This window comes from Netta rufina (assembly GCF_964035555.1).
Source record: "Netta rufina genome assembly, chromosome: 3".
Classification (NCBI taxonomy): Eukaryota; Metazoa; Chordata; class Aves; order Anseriformes; family Anatidae; genus Netta; species Netta rufina.
The window spans coordinates 29405028-29424547 of record NC_140125.1 but is presented as its reverse complement, the minus strand read 5'-3'; the positions used below and the strand labels follow the sequence as shown (position 1 = coordinate 29424547).

The 19520-nt window shown below is 35.1% G+C and overlaps 1 protein-coding gene across 1 annotated transcript in view; it reads right to left on the bottom strand.

The window, feature by feature from the left end:
• WDR64 (WD repeat domain 64) overlaps positions 1 to 19520 on the bottom strand; it is a gene marked incomplete at both ends in the record, with an annotated part of 50863 nt that overhangs the window by 16755 nt on the left and 14588 nt on the right. The window contains 8 exon segments of the mRNA XM_084283413.1: positions 155 to 272; positions 276 to 281; positions 8208 to 8257; positions 8260 to 8346; positions 14642 to 14721; positions 17434 to 17568; positions 18075 to 18130; positions 18134 to 18295. Of these exon segments, the coding sequence (XP_084139539.1) occupies positions 155 to 272; positions 276 to 281; positions 8208 to 8257; positions 8260 to 8346; positions 14642 to 14721; positions 17434 to 17568; positions 18075 to 18130; positions 18134 to 18295 (694 nt within the window).

Sequence of the window (19520 nt, the reverse complement as noted above, 5' to 3'; positions counted from 1 at the left end):
TCAAGATGGTCTTAATGTGCAAATACGCTGAATGCACAGTATTCTATACATCTCATATAATTTATTCCTGCATTCAACTTCAGTAGTATGCAATCATAAGGGAAACCACATTCTAGAAGGGGGATGCTCTCACACTTTAATTACAGTAGCATACCTGCAATCAATGTGCCACTATCATTGTCAAATACCATGGCAAGAGTCTCCAACTCTCCAGGAATCCCTTGATTATCATGAAAGACTTGAAGCATTGAAAGGGTCTGTCTATTCCACACTCAAAAAAGCTAGAGAGGAGTGGGGGAGAAAACCTAATACTGTATCATGATTGGATTTTCAACTACTCTTTTTGCATGACAAAAATAATATACCCTCTAATGCAGATCATGTTGTTAATTGTTACATCCCCAAATAAGCAAGACAAACACTGAAGACATCTTTATTGTCATTTTAATTAAACGGCACAGAAAGGCTGAGTCTTGAAATATTGACCTGAGAAGTCCACAGGAGAACCAGATCTCCTGAGAATCAATTCTACTCCTTAATAACAAAATGACTCCATTGTGTCATGCTTTTCAGTCAAGTACAGACAAATGCCGATAGTTTAAAAGCTTGTATTCTGGACTGGACTAACAAATTTTGTCAAATAATACAAAGATAAATTTCAGAGGGTTCCACATCAGGAATTCCTGAAATCTTTGACTGACAGCAGATGTTGGAAGGAAATCAGGATCAGGACATCCTGTAGATGGATCATTTTTATGCACATACAATTCTTGTACTCTGTATACGTAACTGCGACTGCCCACAGTCACATTACCAACCTCTAAGGAACAGTAGATATACCAGATATAGTTCTTTCTTATACCTGTATATAGTTCTTTCAGTTTCAAAAGACAACATGGCATTTGCTTTAGACTCTAGAATTACTAGTTAGTAATATGTTGGCACCATTCATTCATCCTGCCTGATCAAACCCATGTTATACTTGTTGCTATCCCATGCAAACTGCTATTAATTCTGCAAGAAATCATGATGTAGGTTCTCAGACCCCACGGTTTTTAGTGTAGTGTATTTCCCAGCAAGATAGACTTACAATGTTATCAAAAGTTATTTTGTCACCACCTCTGCATGTAATTCTCATTCAGCTGACAAAACTGTAGTTTTATGTAGGCATTTGTGCAAGGTGTTTATATTCATGTATTATTAAAAGGTAGTGTTGCATTTCAAATTGGGATTTTTAACACAAATGTTCCCATCAATACTTGAAGTGTTGCGGACTTTGACAAAGGTCTTTGAATCTTTGGATGAAATGCTCCATAGAATGTTAGCCCATAAAACACATAAGCACAAACCCATGAAATATTCAGCTGAATTTGATAACTAAACTGCATCTCAGGAAGAAAGAAATATTACATGAATAATTCAGCTTCCTGGACTACAATCTGTGGATATTTTCTTCTCTCAGCTGTTCCTTATTCTTAGCCTTGAAACTCAGTGGAGATCTCTATGGGTTTCCTTAGATGATCTTGATGCAATCACTCAACTTTTAACTTCATAGCCTTGGCCAGTAAACAAGAAGCAACCAGAGAGCCATGACTGGGGCTGGAGTGCTATTTCTCTAAAAGAGTAACAATTTTGGAGATCTGATAATGTTGAAAAAAAAAAATCCTAGGAAAAATCTTAAGGGATTGTAATGTGCATCCATTTCTTGATTCTTTCCAGAATCTGTTATATGGTGAAAAACATTATGGTAAAGGTAGTTACAAATCCAAACTTATCTGCATGTTGGGTGCAGATTCTTGCATTTTTATTCCTGAGAACCTAGTTAATTTACCCACAGCTAAAAGCAGCCTTGTTGCTACACTAGCTTGCCTACTGTGTAGGAAGTCCAGTAAGCCTCATGAAACTGTCCTGATCAGATGCCATAACCCAACAAGAATAGATACAAGTGTAATTAGAGCACCAGTCACTGGACAGTGAGACTGGAAGTTTATTTAAAAATGACTTGTTTTATTTCTGATTGATATATTAGATAGTACAACAGCTGGCACCTTAGAAAAAAATGAAAGAGATTAGACAGAAAAAAGAATATAGAATTCTGTTCATCACTTTCATAAAATTTCATAAATGTTTTAATGACATAAGGTACTTACTGAGGTCATTAAGAAGTTATGCCATTAACAGGAAATGACTTACAGCCAGTCTCATAACAGAAATGCCAAGAAACACTATTTGATGTATAATTTAAATTGACCACTGTAAGGGTGCCGCTGACCTAGAAATGTTGGTAACTTGCAGAAGAGATGGTATTAAATTATTGTTAAAGTTGTATTGATTTGCAAAGTAATTGCTTTTAGCCCATATTGCCTAATACCAACATAGAAATCTGTCAGGAAGAACTCTGAGGAAGAAACAAGAACACGACATCTGTCAACCTTATAACAAAACCGGCTACAATCAAAAACAGCTTTCATTGCTGAAAATTAAAAAAAAAAAAAAGAAAAAAGTTTCAAAATGTAAATCCCTATGTAATACAAAGACATTTGAAAACAAAAGAAATAAATCCTTAAGAAATAAATACTTTCTCTGCAAATTTGGGATCAGATAAATTTTGGAAACATTAGGGATGTCTGCAGAATACTACTTATATCTGTCTTTCTGATCACATAAAAGCTTAAACATTTCCATGTTTTTTTTTTTTTTTAAATATAATTAATTAATGAAAAAAAATATATCATTTTACAACTATAAGCAGAGAAAGTGTTTCCCAAAGACATACAGCAAGTTACAATCTGAAACATAAACCACAAGTTTAGACTTTTTCAGCTTTCCTCATTATATCCTATTCCCTTCTTCATTTAGAATTCTGTTTATTTTTCTCTTGAACATAGTATGTGTCTATTATAATCCACAGGCAGTATGCCTTCTCCTTAAATGTTTTTGATAATTAAGAAGACTTCACTTGTGCTTACATTAATGTTATGAAAAGTTCAATGCAATTCCCAGCAATTATTTCTTCAGAAGACATACACTGTACAATTAAGAATGAAAGTTCATTACTTTGTATGTTGTGAATTGTTGAAGTATCTCTCTTTTCACTTAAAATAGCCTCTCAGCATAGACAAAAAAAAAAAAAAGCTGCTAAAGAAACAAAATGGAAGACCGTTCGCTGTTTGTAAAATAAAAATAAGGGAAAGAGTAATGGATGGAAAGGGTTATGCAGTGTCAAGAAAGGAGATAAATACAAAGCTTTAGAGATTATTAAAATTTCCATCCATAACCTAATTTTAAAGAAGGTTACAGAAGATCCAGCAAAACTTTGCAATAGAAGGGAAAAAAACGAACAGATACACCAGTGTTTAAATAGATCAGTTCTGGCAACAGAGAGAAATTCATATATGAATGTTTCCGAATTTTAAGTAGAAAGAAAATTTCTCCCAATTATATTGTTTGTTGCATGGAAAATGCAAAAGGAAAAGGCTCTAAAGAGCTTCTGAGATTAATTTTTGTCTGAGACCATGTTGCTTCAGAAGAACCATGCCCATCAAATTCCTCTACTAGATTTTTAACCACATTTCAGAAATGTATTCAGACACCCTCTGAAGCTTACAAAAGGAATAGCTTCATGGAAAAATAAGTAGTGAGAATGCCTCTGAAAACCAGGAAGCCCAGCTGAACAGAAAAATGAAGAAACTGTTTATCTGTCTAAAATAAGTAGACCAGCAGAAATAGAAAGAGAAAAAATAAAAAGTTGAGAAAGTAAGGGTAGATCTCAAAGATCATTTCTGGCACAGTCACAATTAGAAGGTATAAAAATAGCTTTAAGAACTGAAGATTTATCACAAGTATGTATCTATAGAGATACTCCACTCAGGAGAAAAGAATAAGTCACTGAACAAAGACATAATAACCTTTCCAGAGACATCATCCAGATCCATTACAAAGTAGAACTAGAAAAAAAAATTGAAGACACACAGTTTTAACAATCACATGGCTTTTTCAAGTTAACAACAATCAAGACATAAGCTTGATGTCTTATTTCATCAAAGCAATGAGAAAATTATTTTACAGCACAAGTAAATATCAGAGCCTCTTGTGCCCTTTCTTGCTCTTTGTTTAGCCACTAATGCCAATACCACATTAAGAATACGTGGTCACTTGAAGCAAAAACCTGGGTCCCTCACAGCTTTCATAAATCTCTTCCCTTCCTTCAGGCCTTCTTCCTTTTCCAGCCGAGGGGCACAGGATGCCCCTGTTATATAAGCCACTGTTTCACATGAGTAATTTTAACACAAGGCATCACCAGCATGGCCGTGAGATATAATGTCACTGCTGTTCATCTGTATCAGCACACATAACTGCATGAATGCATGTGCAAAGAGTGGAAATGAAAGGCATGCTTAGTTTGAAACCAGGAGGTGACTTGGGCAGTTGCCTTAGGAACGTTTTGTTAAAACAGTGTTGTTCTGTGTATTTATTAAAGATTTATAAAAATTTCCACATCGACATGACAAACACCAGGAATCACTGAAGCCCTGTGAAAACATACTCTTTATGGCAAAATGCTTGACTATGTCTTCTGAAATCACACACAGACTTGCAAACAAAACAAAATAGAGAGGAGGTGGAGCATCAAATGCTTTTGAAAATGACTTTTCTTTTTCCCACTGTTCCACCTTAGAGGAAAAGCTGAGCTGTGTCTACAACACTCTTATATTAATGAAAAAACTTGTTGGTTCAATTTGGATATTAGGAGAATTGGCATTGACCCACAGGCATACCTTTTGAATATGGATGTTGTGTTGTTTGGGATGCAGGGTTTTTTTCCTGTGTTCCCTCACTGGGGCCAGCTTCCTTCACACAGTAGGTAGTAGGCACAGAGCGGCATTCCAGGAGTGCACGTTGTCTTTCTCTCCTATATTTGCTGCAACAGCTTTAACAAGCTAGTCTGCCATCCTTCCAGGACTGCAGCCTGGATCACTCCCCTCTTTTCTCAGGTGTTCTTCTTGTATCATTCATCTCTTAACCTAATGGCAAAACCCCATAGCTACAGATGTTTTTTTCACAGACACAGAGCAAAATTGGAACCGAATCCCTCCAGAATTCAAAGTAAGTTCTTGCCAAAGCTTTCTGACACCCCTTAACATTTTTAAATGTGTATATTTGCATACATAAACACTTTTCTCTCAAGTACTACTTTGTCAATCCCCAAATCTCAGAACACACTAAAAAGCCTGAACTATCTTTTCCATCTAGTCTAAAGTCTATGTTTTGAGAGCATATAAAGACCAGCAACACCTTTCTCTTCTATTTTTCTTAACACACACACACACATACGCAAAGCAGAAGATTCATCTTATAAAGAGGAGAGATTTAGACTAGACATTAGGAGGAAGTTCTTCGCTCAGAGGGTGGTGAGGCACTGGAAGAGGTAGCCAAGAGAATTTGTGGATGCCCCACCCCTGGAGGTGTTCAAGGCCAGGCTGGATGAAGCCTTGGCCAACTGTATGTAGTGGGAGGCATCTCTGCCTATGGCGGGGGGGTTGAAATTGGTTGATTTTTAAGGTTCCTTCCAACACAAGCTATTCTATGATTCTATGATTCTATGATCTTACCAACTGAAATGGTAACAGAAGATGGAGTTAGAAAAAAGTTGGGAAATAAGACAAAATTGTTAAATAAATATTTTACGTACTCTTTGTACAATAAAGTTCAGGCTCAGGAACACTGTCTTGCTGGGTTATCATGAGGAGGCTGTTGTGGAAGGCTGAAGTGACAAAGTTACAAATTTACACAGAAAGTCTGAGCCCTCGAAGACAAGAATCACCAGGCATGAAGCAGAGGCCAAACTGCAGTTCTGTTGCCGTGTTATTTAAAATGAGTGAGTTACCTGCAGAGAGTGCAGCTGTGTTTCCTATGATCCCTGAAGGTGATCCTGCAAAGTACTACAATTCCCTGTAGTTATTAGAAGACTTAGGAGCAAACTGATGTCAATGGGATTACATGTGAGGCTAAGGGAAGGAGGATTTAGCTCTAAGCATATTATTATAACCACAAGACTGGTAATATATAAGGTTACTTCCTTTTCCAAATTATGGTGGAATAATGGAAAGAATTTAAAGTGGGTAATATGCAGTGAGTCTAATTGTAAACTAATGAGCCTGCAGACAATTTACTGGGTGCTATATAATGGCTGAGACTGTGTAAAGGCTCTGCATTTTTGTCTCTTTATTGTCTGCTCAGTGTGCTGACAAGAGAGCTACCTGACCCCTAATGCAAAGATTTAACCATGTAAATCATCTATATATCATAATATTTATTTATTTATTTATTTTTGTGACACAGAGTGATCATGACTTTATCTGTAAAGTCCTTTAGACTTCTCTGTGAAGGACTTCTTCTTTTTTGATATAGCTTTCAACTATGACCACAAGATTTATCTGCCTTTTAAAAGTATAGGAATTTCTCTTTATTTCTTTTTACTTCTGAGCAGAAGTGTAACTTACAACTCACAGCACAATTTAAAGACACAAAGTTAATTTTTAATTAGAATATACTTTCACAAATTCATGTACAAATGATTTTACTGATGTCATTGACACAACTCAAGTATGTTTAATTAAGATCAGGTATAAAAGTCCACATACTTGGAGTCTTGTAAAATAGATTTTGTTTCTCTCCAAAGGTATTGTATTGAATCATAGAAAGGCCCAGAAAGTACCTCAAAAGTACCTCAAGAAATCTCCTAGTTATTTACTGCCTGAGGTACCTCATTCCTTTTTTTTTTTTTTTTTTTTTTTTTTTTTTTCTGTATAGATATCTTCATGTACATTCATTCCCCTTAAGTCTTGTTTTATGTCTTATTATATTTTTCCTACATGCATAGCTTGCAGGCTATCTGTCAAAACCTTTTTTAGTTCAGCAGTGGTGCATGCCTGCAGCAAATGTAGTTACCTACAGAAAAGACAAGTATAGATCTATAGAAGTGAGGAAGGAGGAATGGCTATGGTTCAAGGATTATTTGAAAATGACATATTTCTGATTACTTAATTTAAGCCTATAGCACATTCAGGAGAGTATAGTCTATTTTAAGAATAGGATTAAAGATGTGAAAACATGGTATTTACCCCACCTCAATGAGCAATGGTAAGCAATTGTGGCAGAGGAGCAGCATGGACACACTATACAGAGAGATTTGTAATATTTCCTACATAACACATCAAAAAGCTGGATATCTCAGTTGACTACCTATATTTGGTCCTTATTACTTTATAGGACACAACTGACTTTTGCCACAGATCATACCTTCAATTTTAATACCCATTCAGTACTCTAATATTTCTGCCTGTGGCTTGCAGCCCTTATTCAACCCGAGGCAATTGGTTAATCTAGCATCCATACTCGCTATTCCATCACTGCAGATGTTAATGAAAATACTGAATATTATGGAATATTGAAAATATTGCATAGGACTATATTTGAAAGAGCTCCATAGCCTTTTATGGAGCAACTACCACTTCAGTAGCTTTTCATTTATTTTTTGCACAAGTTTTTAGATGTTTTTATTTTCTCCTGAACAGTCTTAACTTGACAAAATAAGATAAAGCATTGATGCCATGATTCCACCAATAATTTAAATGAAACCCACCAATTTCCAGCCAAGTCTTACGGTATATGGCTAAAGAAATTTTACTATTGATGCTATTTGTATTTTTGTCTTAACAATATTTTGGAGCAGTGTCTTCTAATTCAGACACCATTCAGAAAGAGGCTGAGATCTGAACACAGTGTATGGAGACACCAATGTAAGAAAACATCCACCTACAGATTTAGCAGGCTGACAGGCAGAGAGGGGTAAATGAAGCTGTAGAAAGTTGTTGCAGATGATCATGACTGAAGCATTCAGATAGCAGTTATGTTATAATTCTGTCAGCTGCCAAAGTGATACAGAGTATATCAGAACATTAATATCTACTATCATAAATACTATTTTTGCACATACAGAAAGGTCAAATACTTCTATTTTAGTCTTGTTCCTCAATATAAAATAATTTGGAAATATTAAGCTAAAACTCTACCTTTAAATTAAAATAAATTAACTGACAGGCAATGAAATTTGGACTAGATGCTACCAGAGATACTTACTCAAAAACACATTACTACTTGCATTTATAACATTGATTTCCATGAAGTTAAGGAAACAATTTAACCTTTGCAGAAGAAAGGCTGATAACATACTGATGTTTTTCATTTGTCACAATTCCAAAACACTGTGTCGGTGTCCTGATAGCTTCCCTGTAGGTCTGCTATTAATACAAGGATGACACAAATGAAGGAATTTGTCATGACCTGACAGAAAAGAATTCATATATTCAGAAAGACTGAATAGTCACAAACACTGTGAGTTTCTTAATGGAGATATTAATATTCATAAGTTTCTGGTTTCCCTATGTAGGCAACTCCCACATAAGGGTGCTAACTTTTCCTTCTAAGAGCTGGATTCCAGCTTATGTTTTGATATGTTTTCAGTATTTGTCCCCATACTTGCATTAAAATCACATAACTAATTAGCATTTCAAAGGCTTTTTATTTTCTTAGAGGAATGTCAGGTGCACATGTGGTAGTGCCATAAAAGCAGAATACTAATTTAAAAATTGAATTTGAATTGATTTTTTTTTCTTTCAAAGATCTGATTGAGAAAAAGAACAAAACAATAATTATGTCCATTTAACCCAGTAGTGAAGGGATGACTGCCTCTATGGAAAGGGATGATCCTGCATAACGGGAAGAGGAGCAGATGTGAAAGTTGAGGGCAAATGGGAAATAAAAACAGCTAAGTGATTTTTTTTTCTTACTGTAAATGAGAATTAAGTTTTTTTTTTGTTTTGTTTTTGTTTTGTTTTTTTATTTGTACGTTCATACATTAAAATTACCTGCAATTAGGGTATCATCCCTGATTGCATTATAGATAAATCTTTTGGTACTGTTTTCATAATAGTTTCCATAAACATTTCAAAACACAAGGAAGTTGTTAAAAACATATTAGCAAGCTCCTGGGTTTACATACTAATGCAAACTCAATTGTAGACATTGAAAAAAAATCATATTTTTTTTTCAGGAGTTTGAAGAGGACATGATCCCAGTTTAAATTTGATGCTAATTTGTTTATATTTTTACTTTCGGTTCCTGGCAAATATTGCAATTGTATACACTGTATGAAATTAGCTGAACAGCCTATTTTAATATACAATAAATGAACCAATCACATTTTATCTAGATTACAATTTCAGTTTTAATTTTCTCTCATCTTAAAGTGACGTGCAGAAAGCCAAAAAAAGCATACAGGAGCAAGTACATGGCCTGAAAGATTAACCCAACCTCCGGGCTGTGACACTTGGCTTAGTTCTGTTTACAAAGAGGAAAGTTAAAGGTCATCTCTTTCAGTATGCTTTCCAAGTATCTTCCTGAAGCTCTTTCAACCTCTTGTCATTGGTCAGTCCCTCAACCTCTCTCCACAGAGATCTATTCCTTTTCTTCTTATTACAGCAATATGTGATTCTTTTAGGAGCACCCCATCTCCCTTTTCTTGCATTAAGCTTTATGGCCCTCTTGGTTAAATTGATTCCACGGTTTAGGTAGCCTCTCTCTGAATGACATTGGAAAAATGATCTACTCTTAGAATAGCTACAACAAAAAATAATTTTGTTTTATGCCAGATCATTTCAAAGGTATGCCTGAGAAAGAGACCATGCAAACAGCTGCAGCGGTGCAATGAGGGCGTAACTTCTGCATAAGATAGGGGAGCTGTGCTCTGTTCTCTATGTTCCTGAGGTGATGGCATATGAACAGAGAGCAGGCACTCAATTAAGTGACCCTTAATTATGGTACAGAGAGTTTCTTTTAACAATAGAATCACTAACACTTGTTATTTATTCAAGATATTAACAGGAAAAAAAGTCTCATTCAGAAAGAAAACCTTTCCCTACATTAACAATACAGTTTTATTCCTATGTGAAATAGTGGATTAGTTTTAGTTCATTTTACTGATGTTGAGATAATGGTAGAAGTAGTTGCAGTAGATGCGTTCTCTCTCCTTTTTCTGGACTAATGCCAGATTGGCCCTGTTACTGCAAAGCTATGTGCTCATTCTGCCCTAACGACAGTTAGGGCAGACATTCACTGCTTCACTGGAACATTTGCTGGAACATCTATTCTCTTCTGTGATCCAAATATGCCTCCGGGATTCAGAATCTGGACACAGAAGGCATGGGTACAAAACACATTCAAGAAAAGCTTGAATCTCTCTAAATATCAGAAAAAAAGAAGTTAAGATTCTTTGAAATCAAATATTTGAATCATAATGGGATCACTTCAGTGTTTTCTCTTCCAAGACAAATAAATATGAAAATGTGTTTGTGTTTTTTTTTTTAATTATTATTTTTATTTTTATATTTTTATTTCAGATTCTGTGACCACAGTTCTACTCTAGCTAGATGTTATGGATTCCAAGACCTTATCAAGTGTTATCCTTTATCAAACTGTCTCCGTTGCTTATACAGGTTTGCAGTTTATGTGGTATTCCAAGATGTCTTTGGTATAAGATGTCATTGGTATTCCAATGAGTTGTCTGCATTTCAGTGGTGTTGAAACTCTATAGACAACAATAGCATTTTTGAACAAACACTAGGCTTAGCTTGTTCTCCACTAAAAAACTAGAAACATAAAATATAATTTCTGGTTTCTTTCCATATTGCTCCTGTCCCACACAAAGGCCTCCTATTTTTTAAAGCAACTTCATTGTCATTTTCTCAAGCCAGCCTTTTAAAAGCCTACAATCCTAAGCTATGATGTCTGAAAAATCTCCTCACAACACTTAGACAACAAGTAAATTAAGACAAGTTTATATGTTGATCATATTAACCAACGTCTCTCTCTTTTCCCTTTGTGCTGCCTTGTCCATCTTCATATGCTCTTAAAATTAGACTGCATCACAGAAAATACTCTCCTATACTTTTGAGGGCCAGTATTTTGGGAGTTCTGGGATATCATTTCTATAACTATGATCCCAAGAATTCCTGAAAATGTCAATACCAATGCATAGTCCCTTTAGAAAAAAAATAAAAATCAAGATACAAGATGTTACCAGTTACTTTACTTCTGCCAGGAATGCAAAAAGACTATTGAACAAGGATGGGAGACTTCCTTTTAATCAGTCTTAAGCTGCTACTGTTAGATTTAGAAATAATCAATAGTTTTGATTCTACTTTATTGTTCACAAGAGAAGAGTAGCTGGATTTGAAAAACTAATAAGGTTAGAAGTTGATGTATCATATAATTTAAAACTGATCTTCTTCAGCTTTTATATGCATATACAATTTGCTTTTAAGTGTAGCTATTCTCTGAGGTTATGACTAAGACATAGTTAGAATTGAAATAGATCCTGAGTAAGAGGAAAACCATATCACTTTAACATTCAGCATAATAATGCAAAATGTTACACAGAAAAGTTACTCTGAGCTACTGCGGGATCCATCTTTCGATACAAGCACTAATGGGCTTGTATCATTTTACTGGTTAAGGAAGTCTAGCTTTTAGCATGAAAAGTGAACTATGTACCAGGTTTGCTTGTATCTTTCTTCTTATAAATGTCAAATGCCTGGAAGATAAAACTAGGTTGCATCGCTGTGCTAACAGAAACTCATGAGAGTATTCAAATGTAACTAAATATATAATAGAAGAGTAGGGGTGTTAAAACATATGTCTTTAAATAGCCACTTCCCAGTGTAAAAATACATTGTAGGATCTAGTATTTTGCAAACCATTTGTGCGAAGTAACAGTAGATCGAAGCTCAGTAAAGTCATTAACAAATTATCCTCACTAATTACTTAAAAAGCTATCTTACAATCAAAGGCTGTTTTTTTTTTTTTTTTTTCTAACATTTTTTTGTCTTTTTATTGTTGAATATGATATGATATGACATGCTGATATGATTTTTGCAAATGTTTACACATCATGAATAAATCTACATATGATAATTATTGAATTATTTACCTCCCCTGGCCATTGATTGTTAGGGTAAATTACAGGTAAAATTTTAGGCTTTCTAGTGAAAAAGATTTTACTACATCAGGTGCGTATGTTCATTTGAATCTGTTCATTTAATTAACTGAGTCTCACGTGTTTCTCAGCCAGATAAGAAAGAGTAATGTTTTTTTAATATATAGAGACAAAATTAGTGTGCCCTAGTCCAGCTGACTGCTGAGCCATTGGAATAGTATATTTTATTAATTGAGAACTGAATTATAAAGCTCAGCTTCCAAAGAGCTCAGTAGATGGATCTCTCAAAGGCTGAAGGACTGGATTCTTAATTTTGGGTCCAGCTTCACAGTAGCCCCATATGATCTAAAATTTACTGTAAATTTGAAAGGTACGATCCCATCCTGTCATGGATTTGGACATATATTCCCACTCTCTCCTGTGACTATTAGTAATCCAGATCAGGAATAATTTCCTTTCAAGGAAAAGCAGCAGTTCACGGAAAGCAGCAAGACTAAGCACTGGGAATGAGGGTGAGGCAGAAGAAAGCCTTCCAACATCAAGATGAAGGTCAATGGGTGAACAAGCTAGATTTGGAATCCTTTCCAAATCAAGGATATGTAAATGTTATAAACCAGGAAAAAGCTTGAAGATTGTTACTGGCAAGCACAATTCTTACAGTTTTTCAAAGTCATCACTGCAGAATCATTCTTGAACACAGTATTATTAATCTTTTGTCATGTAGTCCATACTCTGTACTTTTGTGCAGTGAAACTCAAGACAAATTAAAATGTATTGGTGAGAAAGCTCATCTCCTTATTATATTTTCTCATTAGGTTTAGAGAGCAGTTTAGAAGTCCTACAATCCAAGACTAGTCTCTAACTCTCACAGTCATGTATGTTATCTATCCTTTTCAAAAATTTCAAGCTCCATTTTAGATTAAAGATATTTCTTTCTTCTACTGCCACTATACTGTGGTACCCAAGTACCTAGGCAAGTATAGCTACAGGATCGCTCCATTCCTCTACTCTGCCTGAGGTGCCTATTGCTGGTTATTGTCAGTGGGGGTAGAGTGGGCCGGGCCGACTTTTGGTCTGGAATTTTCTTAGGAATTTTATCCAGATTTTTCTCCTCCCTTGCTATTTCTATATGAAGAATTTTCAGTCTGTAACAGAAAGTATTATTAGTTCCTGTGTACGTGATCTTCTGTCCTGGTCTTCACCCTGTTTTTATTACTACAGTAAAATCCTCCAGTTCTTATCTGCAGGTAATACTAATCATATGACACTTTATAGTGCCTCCCTACTTTATGGCATCAGGAAATTTCTGCAGACTACTTTTTTGTGTCTGTGTCAAAGTAATCAATGTAAATAAGACCTCTCCGAAGGCTGAATGCCATTTTTTTCACTAACAACTTTCCTATAGCACTATCGCTTTCCCTTTAAAATTTGTGTCTAGAAAATCAGTAGAACTTCTGAAATACACATCTCATCTGATATTGTTTGTGATATCTGTCTCAGTTTTCCCTTTGGTAAACTTTAACACTTCAACTTGAGTTGTATTATTTCCCATGTTATTATTTTTTTTTTCCCCAGATTTATTTTACTGTCTTGCATGAGTTGTCAGGCATTGGAAAGGGTTGCCCAGGGAAGTGGTGGAGTCACTGTCCCTGTAGGTGTTCAAGTAAATGTTGAACATGGTGCTTAGGGACATGGTGTAGTGGGTGACATTGGTAGTAGGGTGATGATTGGACCAGATGATCTTCAAGGTCTTTTCCAAACTTGATGATTCTGTGATCTTGGCCATTTTTTTTGTTTGTTTCCTTATTATTAAATGTAAACCCAAGAATTGTTATGTGATACGTGTATTCAGAACAATTTTTAACTAAGTTTTAAGCAGGACTGTGGTACTGAAGACTTTGAGATCAGAAGCATCAATGTAGTCACTTCAAGGCACCACCACATCGGACAGAATACACAAACAAGACTGCTGCCATGCTCCAGCCACATTTCTGCAGCATGAAATATGACCATTTCAATAGAAGTTCATAAACTTATTAGATAACAGGAAGAAATGGATGTGAGAGTGCTATTTCTGCAGTCTGCACTGGGAGAAAGAAAGACCAGTAAAGCTTTTTAGAAACATGATCAGAGAGAAGAGCAACAAAAATTATTAAGGTGAGCCAGTGTGACTGCTTATGACAAGAAAGAAGGCCAAAGAATAATAGGAAGGGATGGGGCCCATGCTGATGGAGTAATCTCTAAAACCTCACCAAGACAGTTACCACTGTGGGTTGGAAAGGTGAGTTAGAGTAGTTCATCTTACTCTTTATCCTATTCTATTAAATAAATGACAAGACTCTTGAATCAAAAACAGACAGCCCTTGTTAGATTTCTGTTGGAATATCTATCTCTTCAGAGCATTGATCCCAGCAATTACAAGCAAGAGAATTTGTTTCCTGCCATTTAAGACAGAAGTCTCTATTTAAATGCATAAGATACCAATACAGCTTTTATTTCATCTTATTGAATTGGGAAAAGAATCACAACAAAATGATCTCTTGGATAACCTACTCTCTTCATACATAACGTAAGCCCAATACTAACCTCCAGTGACAATGACTTTTGCTTTTCCACAATATGTGAAGGCATTCACCCCTTTAGGGACAGCAAATTCCTTTACAGGTCTGTAATCATCAATAAAACAGTTAATCAGGTAAGAGTATAGGAAAATGCAGTCTACAGTCATTCCACTTTACTCTTCTGTAATATATAGAATAGATGTTTGCATAACGTATACAATATCTTGTTAAAAGCAAATTGATTTGTAACTGACTTAGATAGTAACATCAATAAAACTGGGACAAGGTGCACTTTCCAGTAAAATAATAGATCTCTGATTTGAACAGCTGAATTCTTTACCAGTCATGCTCCAAACAGAATCCTAAAATGTTAACTGTTGCTAAAGAAATCCGTTATACACCTGCATGCTTAAAGTTCCTCACTGAACAAAGACATCAAACCATCTGCCTTTGCCTGTTTCAGCAATAGAGGTCTATTGTGGCTACTATTTTGCATAAACCAACTGCAATTAGTTTTGTGCTGCTTCTGTATAGTAGTATTGTGTAATACATAGTCACTATTTTACATACTTTGTGTAAAAACATGAAGAGACTGCAAGTTTCTAAAACTCATTTTTACAGATTTATTCTGTTGTGTTTACTAAAAGAAACACAGGCATTCAAACAGCCAACACAGACTGAGATTGATTCTGTGACCCTTTTCCTACATCAAAAGCTTAGCCTATCCTTTGAACAACCTCTGCTTCTCTCTCCATGTTTCATACTTTACTACCAATGAGCAAGTATTTTCTAGAATTTTGGATTCAGCAACAACATGTTTAACACCCATTTATGCCAGGAAATTATGACTGTCAGTGTAGTTGGGCTATACAGACTGAAATGAGTACTCATTCAAAGATACATTTTTTTCTTTGAAATCCAGACAGGTAGGTCTGGATTTATTCTGAGCTAGAGAGTAACCATGGCTCTTGCAAACCATAACTGTGGATGGTGGTAAATTTGCCAAAAGACTCTGGAAACTTTTGGGATTAGCGAAGGAACCTGTTCTTGGCAGGTCTAAGTAAAAGGTTGTTCACTCCCCATTACCTAATGGAAGAAAAGCTTTCTTTTCAGAATCCTATCAGAGGAGTCTGTATTCTCTTAATAGTTTAAAACAGCAAGTATTTGATTTAAAATTGTGACTGGCAGATGACTTCACAATTTCTCATTTTTCTCCTTTAATTCTTAAATTTAATACTTCTGTATAACTCTCTACTGGTTCCTCAATGAATAGTTTTGATTCTCTTCCAATATTAGTGTGAATAAGGGGTTCTAGCAGTGTGAGGTCCTGTCCAAGTCATGGCCTTGTAACAGAAGCACTCTGTGATCCCAGCCACATCTCCCTTTTTAGATGCTTTACAATAAAAGGTTATAACCATTCATCAGACACCAAAAAACTTAACAGACATATAGGAGACAAGATTGCATCCCTTTTCAAGAACAATAACATTTGCTTGCTGGAAACTTAATTACAGAAATTTATTTTGTTAGCACCAGTAAATCATATAATTGAACCACAATTACTTATGGAAAGGGCATTTCAATGTGATTTGATGCATGGGCTATTTCAACAATGTAATTATTCAGTTGACTAAATATAATTTCATTTAGCTGCTGAATGAAACTGCTTAAAGAAAGATAATTATTGTGATTGCAAGCATAATTATAGTCAGTGTTAACTGAAAAAGACCTACCAACACATTTGCAGTTAACATTCTGTATAAAAAGGAGTGCATAGCTGTAGCATTTACTCTTTTGACTATACTTCTGATTCTCCAGTCTCTGTTTTCTTTCTCCTCAAATTAACTGTTTTTCCAAAACTCTAGCAAAATCAAATAGGACTTCCCAGCTTTTCTGACATAGTATATGACCTTAAACAAGCTATGATTAATTTATATTTCACATTCCTCAAACACAACAAATATACAATATTCATAAAACCTAAAGTTATTGGATTGATGCAAGAACACAACATTAAAAAATATGGCTTGTGTTATAGAAGATTATCATAATTGTTGCCACTAGCCTTAAAAATCTATTAATCTCTGGATATACCTCACAGTAATTTTGAACCTTATCTAAAGTTTACAATGCTTTGAGATATTTGAATAAAAAATCTATATAGATGTAATTTATAGTTCCTTTTTGCATCAAATTATGTTTACCTATATTATTTATTTCTAACTGGACTATAAACTCTTCTACAATCACGAACTGGGACAGCTTGGAATCAGCAATAAGACTGGTGGATCATATGAATGATATGGCACAAATAAGGGAGACACAGCTGTTTTCCTGCTGCAAACAAAATCCACTTTGAAGCCCTCAGAATACATTGTTCTCTTGGTTTAAGCTAGTTGGTTTAACAGAACTTGTGAAACCGAAACTGTAAACGAAACACATGAATATATATATATATATATATATTATATATATATATTGGATATAAAGTTCAAATGAATAGATACATGATATACAAGTAACAAAGTAATCTATTTTATAACTAAAATTTGCCTACTGAGAAGTTAAAGCAGATAATATTGCAAGTGTAACTTATTTTTAGGGGTGGTAAATAATAAACATATAAGGACAGTCCTACATTAAAAGCTAGAAAACAAAAACATTCAAGTACTTTAATAGTTGTATTTTCATTTGTATTATCAATGCTTTGGATAAAGATACTTTCAATACAACAGGACAGCATCTTGCATAGCACAGATCTCATGCAAACTTCTAAGGCAAGAAGTATATATTTTTTGGAAGATGTCATATACATACAAGCTATCCTCTAGTCTCTTTATGTCATCCAAAACAAATGAATGAATACTGTCTGAGGAGCAGGATCCGAAACAATTTAGGTCAGAAGTGTACTTAACTTTCACAACCCAGTCATCATGTAGTTTGTGTTTAACATTAGGGATATAAATTGAGATGTTATTAGGATATAATAGCATCTACTGTAACATGCCCATGGCTGAATAGTTTTGTGAATGCGATTATGTGCAATAAATGCTAGTGTTTAATATCCTGGCCAGATCCAGAACCACTCTTCCAGCTGAAAAGCAAGCAGATCTTAGAGCAGAACTAAGGTTAGAGTTGAATCATGCACTTCTCTAGCAGCAATTATGCTTCTATCTAATCAGGAACAATAAGGCTGTCCCTATGTCTGGATAAAAGCAATTGTGAATTCTTCCCTGGACATTTGCTCTGTTGCCTTGCTGCTGTACGATCTCCTCCTGAAAATTACAGTATTTTCTTCACACAATGAAAAGCAAATTACACTTCCTGCATTTTTTTTCTTTTTTTCTTTTCAGGTGGGGTTAATTTATGCATAGAAACTAATCCTCCACCCAGACCAGAGAACACCCAAATTCAACAAATATTGCCAGACTGATAATATTTTATCATAAGTAACTTACATGTTAAAATTTTTGGAATCCAAAATCTGAATCTGTGACTCCTTTTCACCTTTACATTACTTCAATCCGAAGTGATCACTGGTCACTTTAAGCAGGTGAACCTTATCATCTCCCTTTTCATCTCCCATTATGATATTATCATCAGCCAGGTGATTTGACATAGTCACCGTGCAAACACAGAGCAAACCATTTTCCATTGGTTTGATGATAAAGCAATTATTCTGTGAAATTCAGTAGTTAATTGGAATGATGTATTTGCTACAATCCTAAATGGCTTCCCTGTCAGAAAAGAAGGTGCCATCTAAAAGAAAATGTGAAATGGTTGACTTACAGAATTATTCAAACCATAAAATGCAGCAATAGCACACACAGCCTAGGAGTTATTACTACAGCCTAAGAGTATCAAGTGTACTTACATGGGCAGGCTTTTGAATTTTTAGGAATTGAGACAGTGGCAATGAATACAGTGGCAAGCCATTGTGGTATTTTGCTATACTGAGAAGACCCAGGAATGAGATTTTGGGTCATCTACATTATACTGTTTATTGGTTCTACTGTCTGACTCCATCTGTTATTTGATTAAAGCATCCTTGCCAACATAAACTGGCAATGGTTCATACGCCATAGGAATTAACCACTTCGTGGTTCTCTGTGTAGCACAGAAACACTAAAGAGACATAACACAGATACAGACTGTCTGGTTATTATTCCTGGGATCTCAGAAGAGAACTGTTCCTATTCATCCAAGACAGTTTCAAATCTCACTCATGTAATGACTGGAGGAAAGCTCTATGAGAATATGTGTTTGAGCCTTCCTTCCCAGGAGTCCAATTGAATTGGCAGAATGACTTAGATTGACTTAGCTGAGCTTGGGAACAGACCTTTTAATATTAAGAGAAGAAATGAAAAATCCCAAGGCTCGATCTTATTCTAAAAATATTTACTTTACTTCATCTCATCTTCTCAGCTAACTCAGAACTGCTGTGAAAAGACCCTGGAACTAAAGAAAAAAAATAAGAAATGGATTAGAAATCCTTGCAAAACTTATATTTTGTAATAAGGCATTCAAGAAGACTTCAACTGCTTGAACATATGCTGTCAACATCAAGATGCTTTTACTCTTGAAAAATCCTGAAAATGTAGTATTTGAAGAAAGGTTTTCTTTAAATCAAGAAGTTACCTCAAGGGACTCTATGCTGAATTCCTTTGGAAGACTTGTCCCTTTGTTCTTTAAATAAAGTTCAAGATAAACATGCATATACATCAGTTATAAATGTCAACATATACACATCAGATATACACAGAAAACTAAACTGCTTTGGTGGTCTGTCTGCAACATAGGACCATATTTTCCTCTTTCTTGCAAGTTTTTAAGACAGTCTAAAAGCCTGTTTGGTGTGGAAGGATATTCCTTCTTCAGTATTCCACTGTTTAACTGAGTTCCTA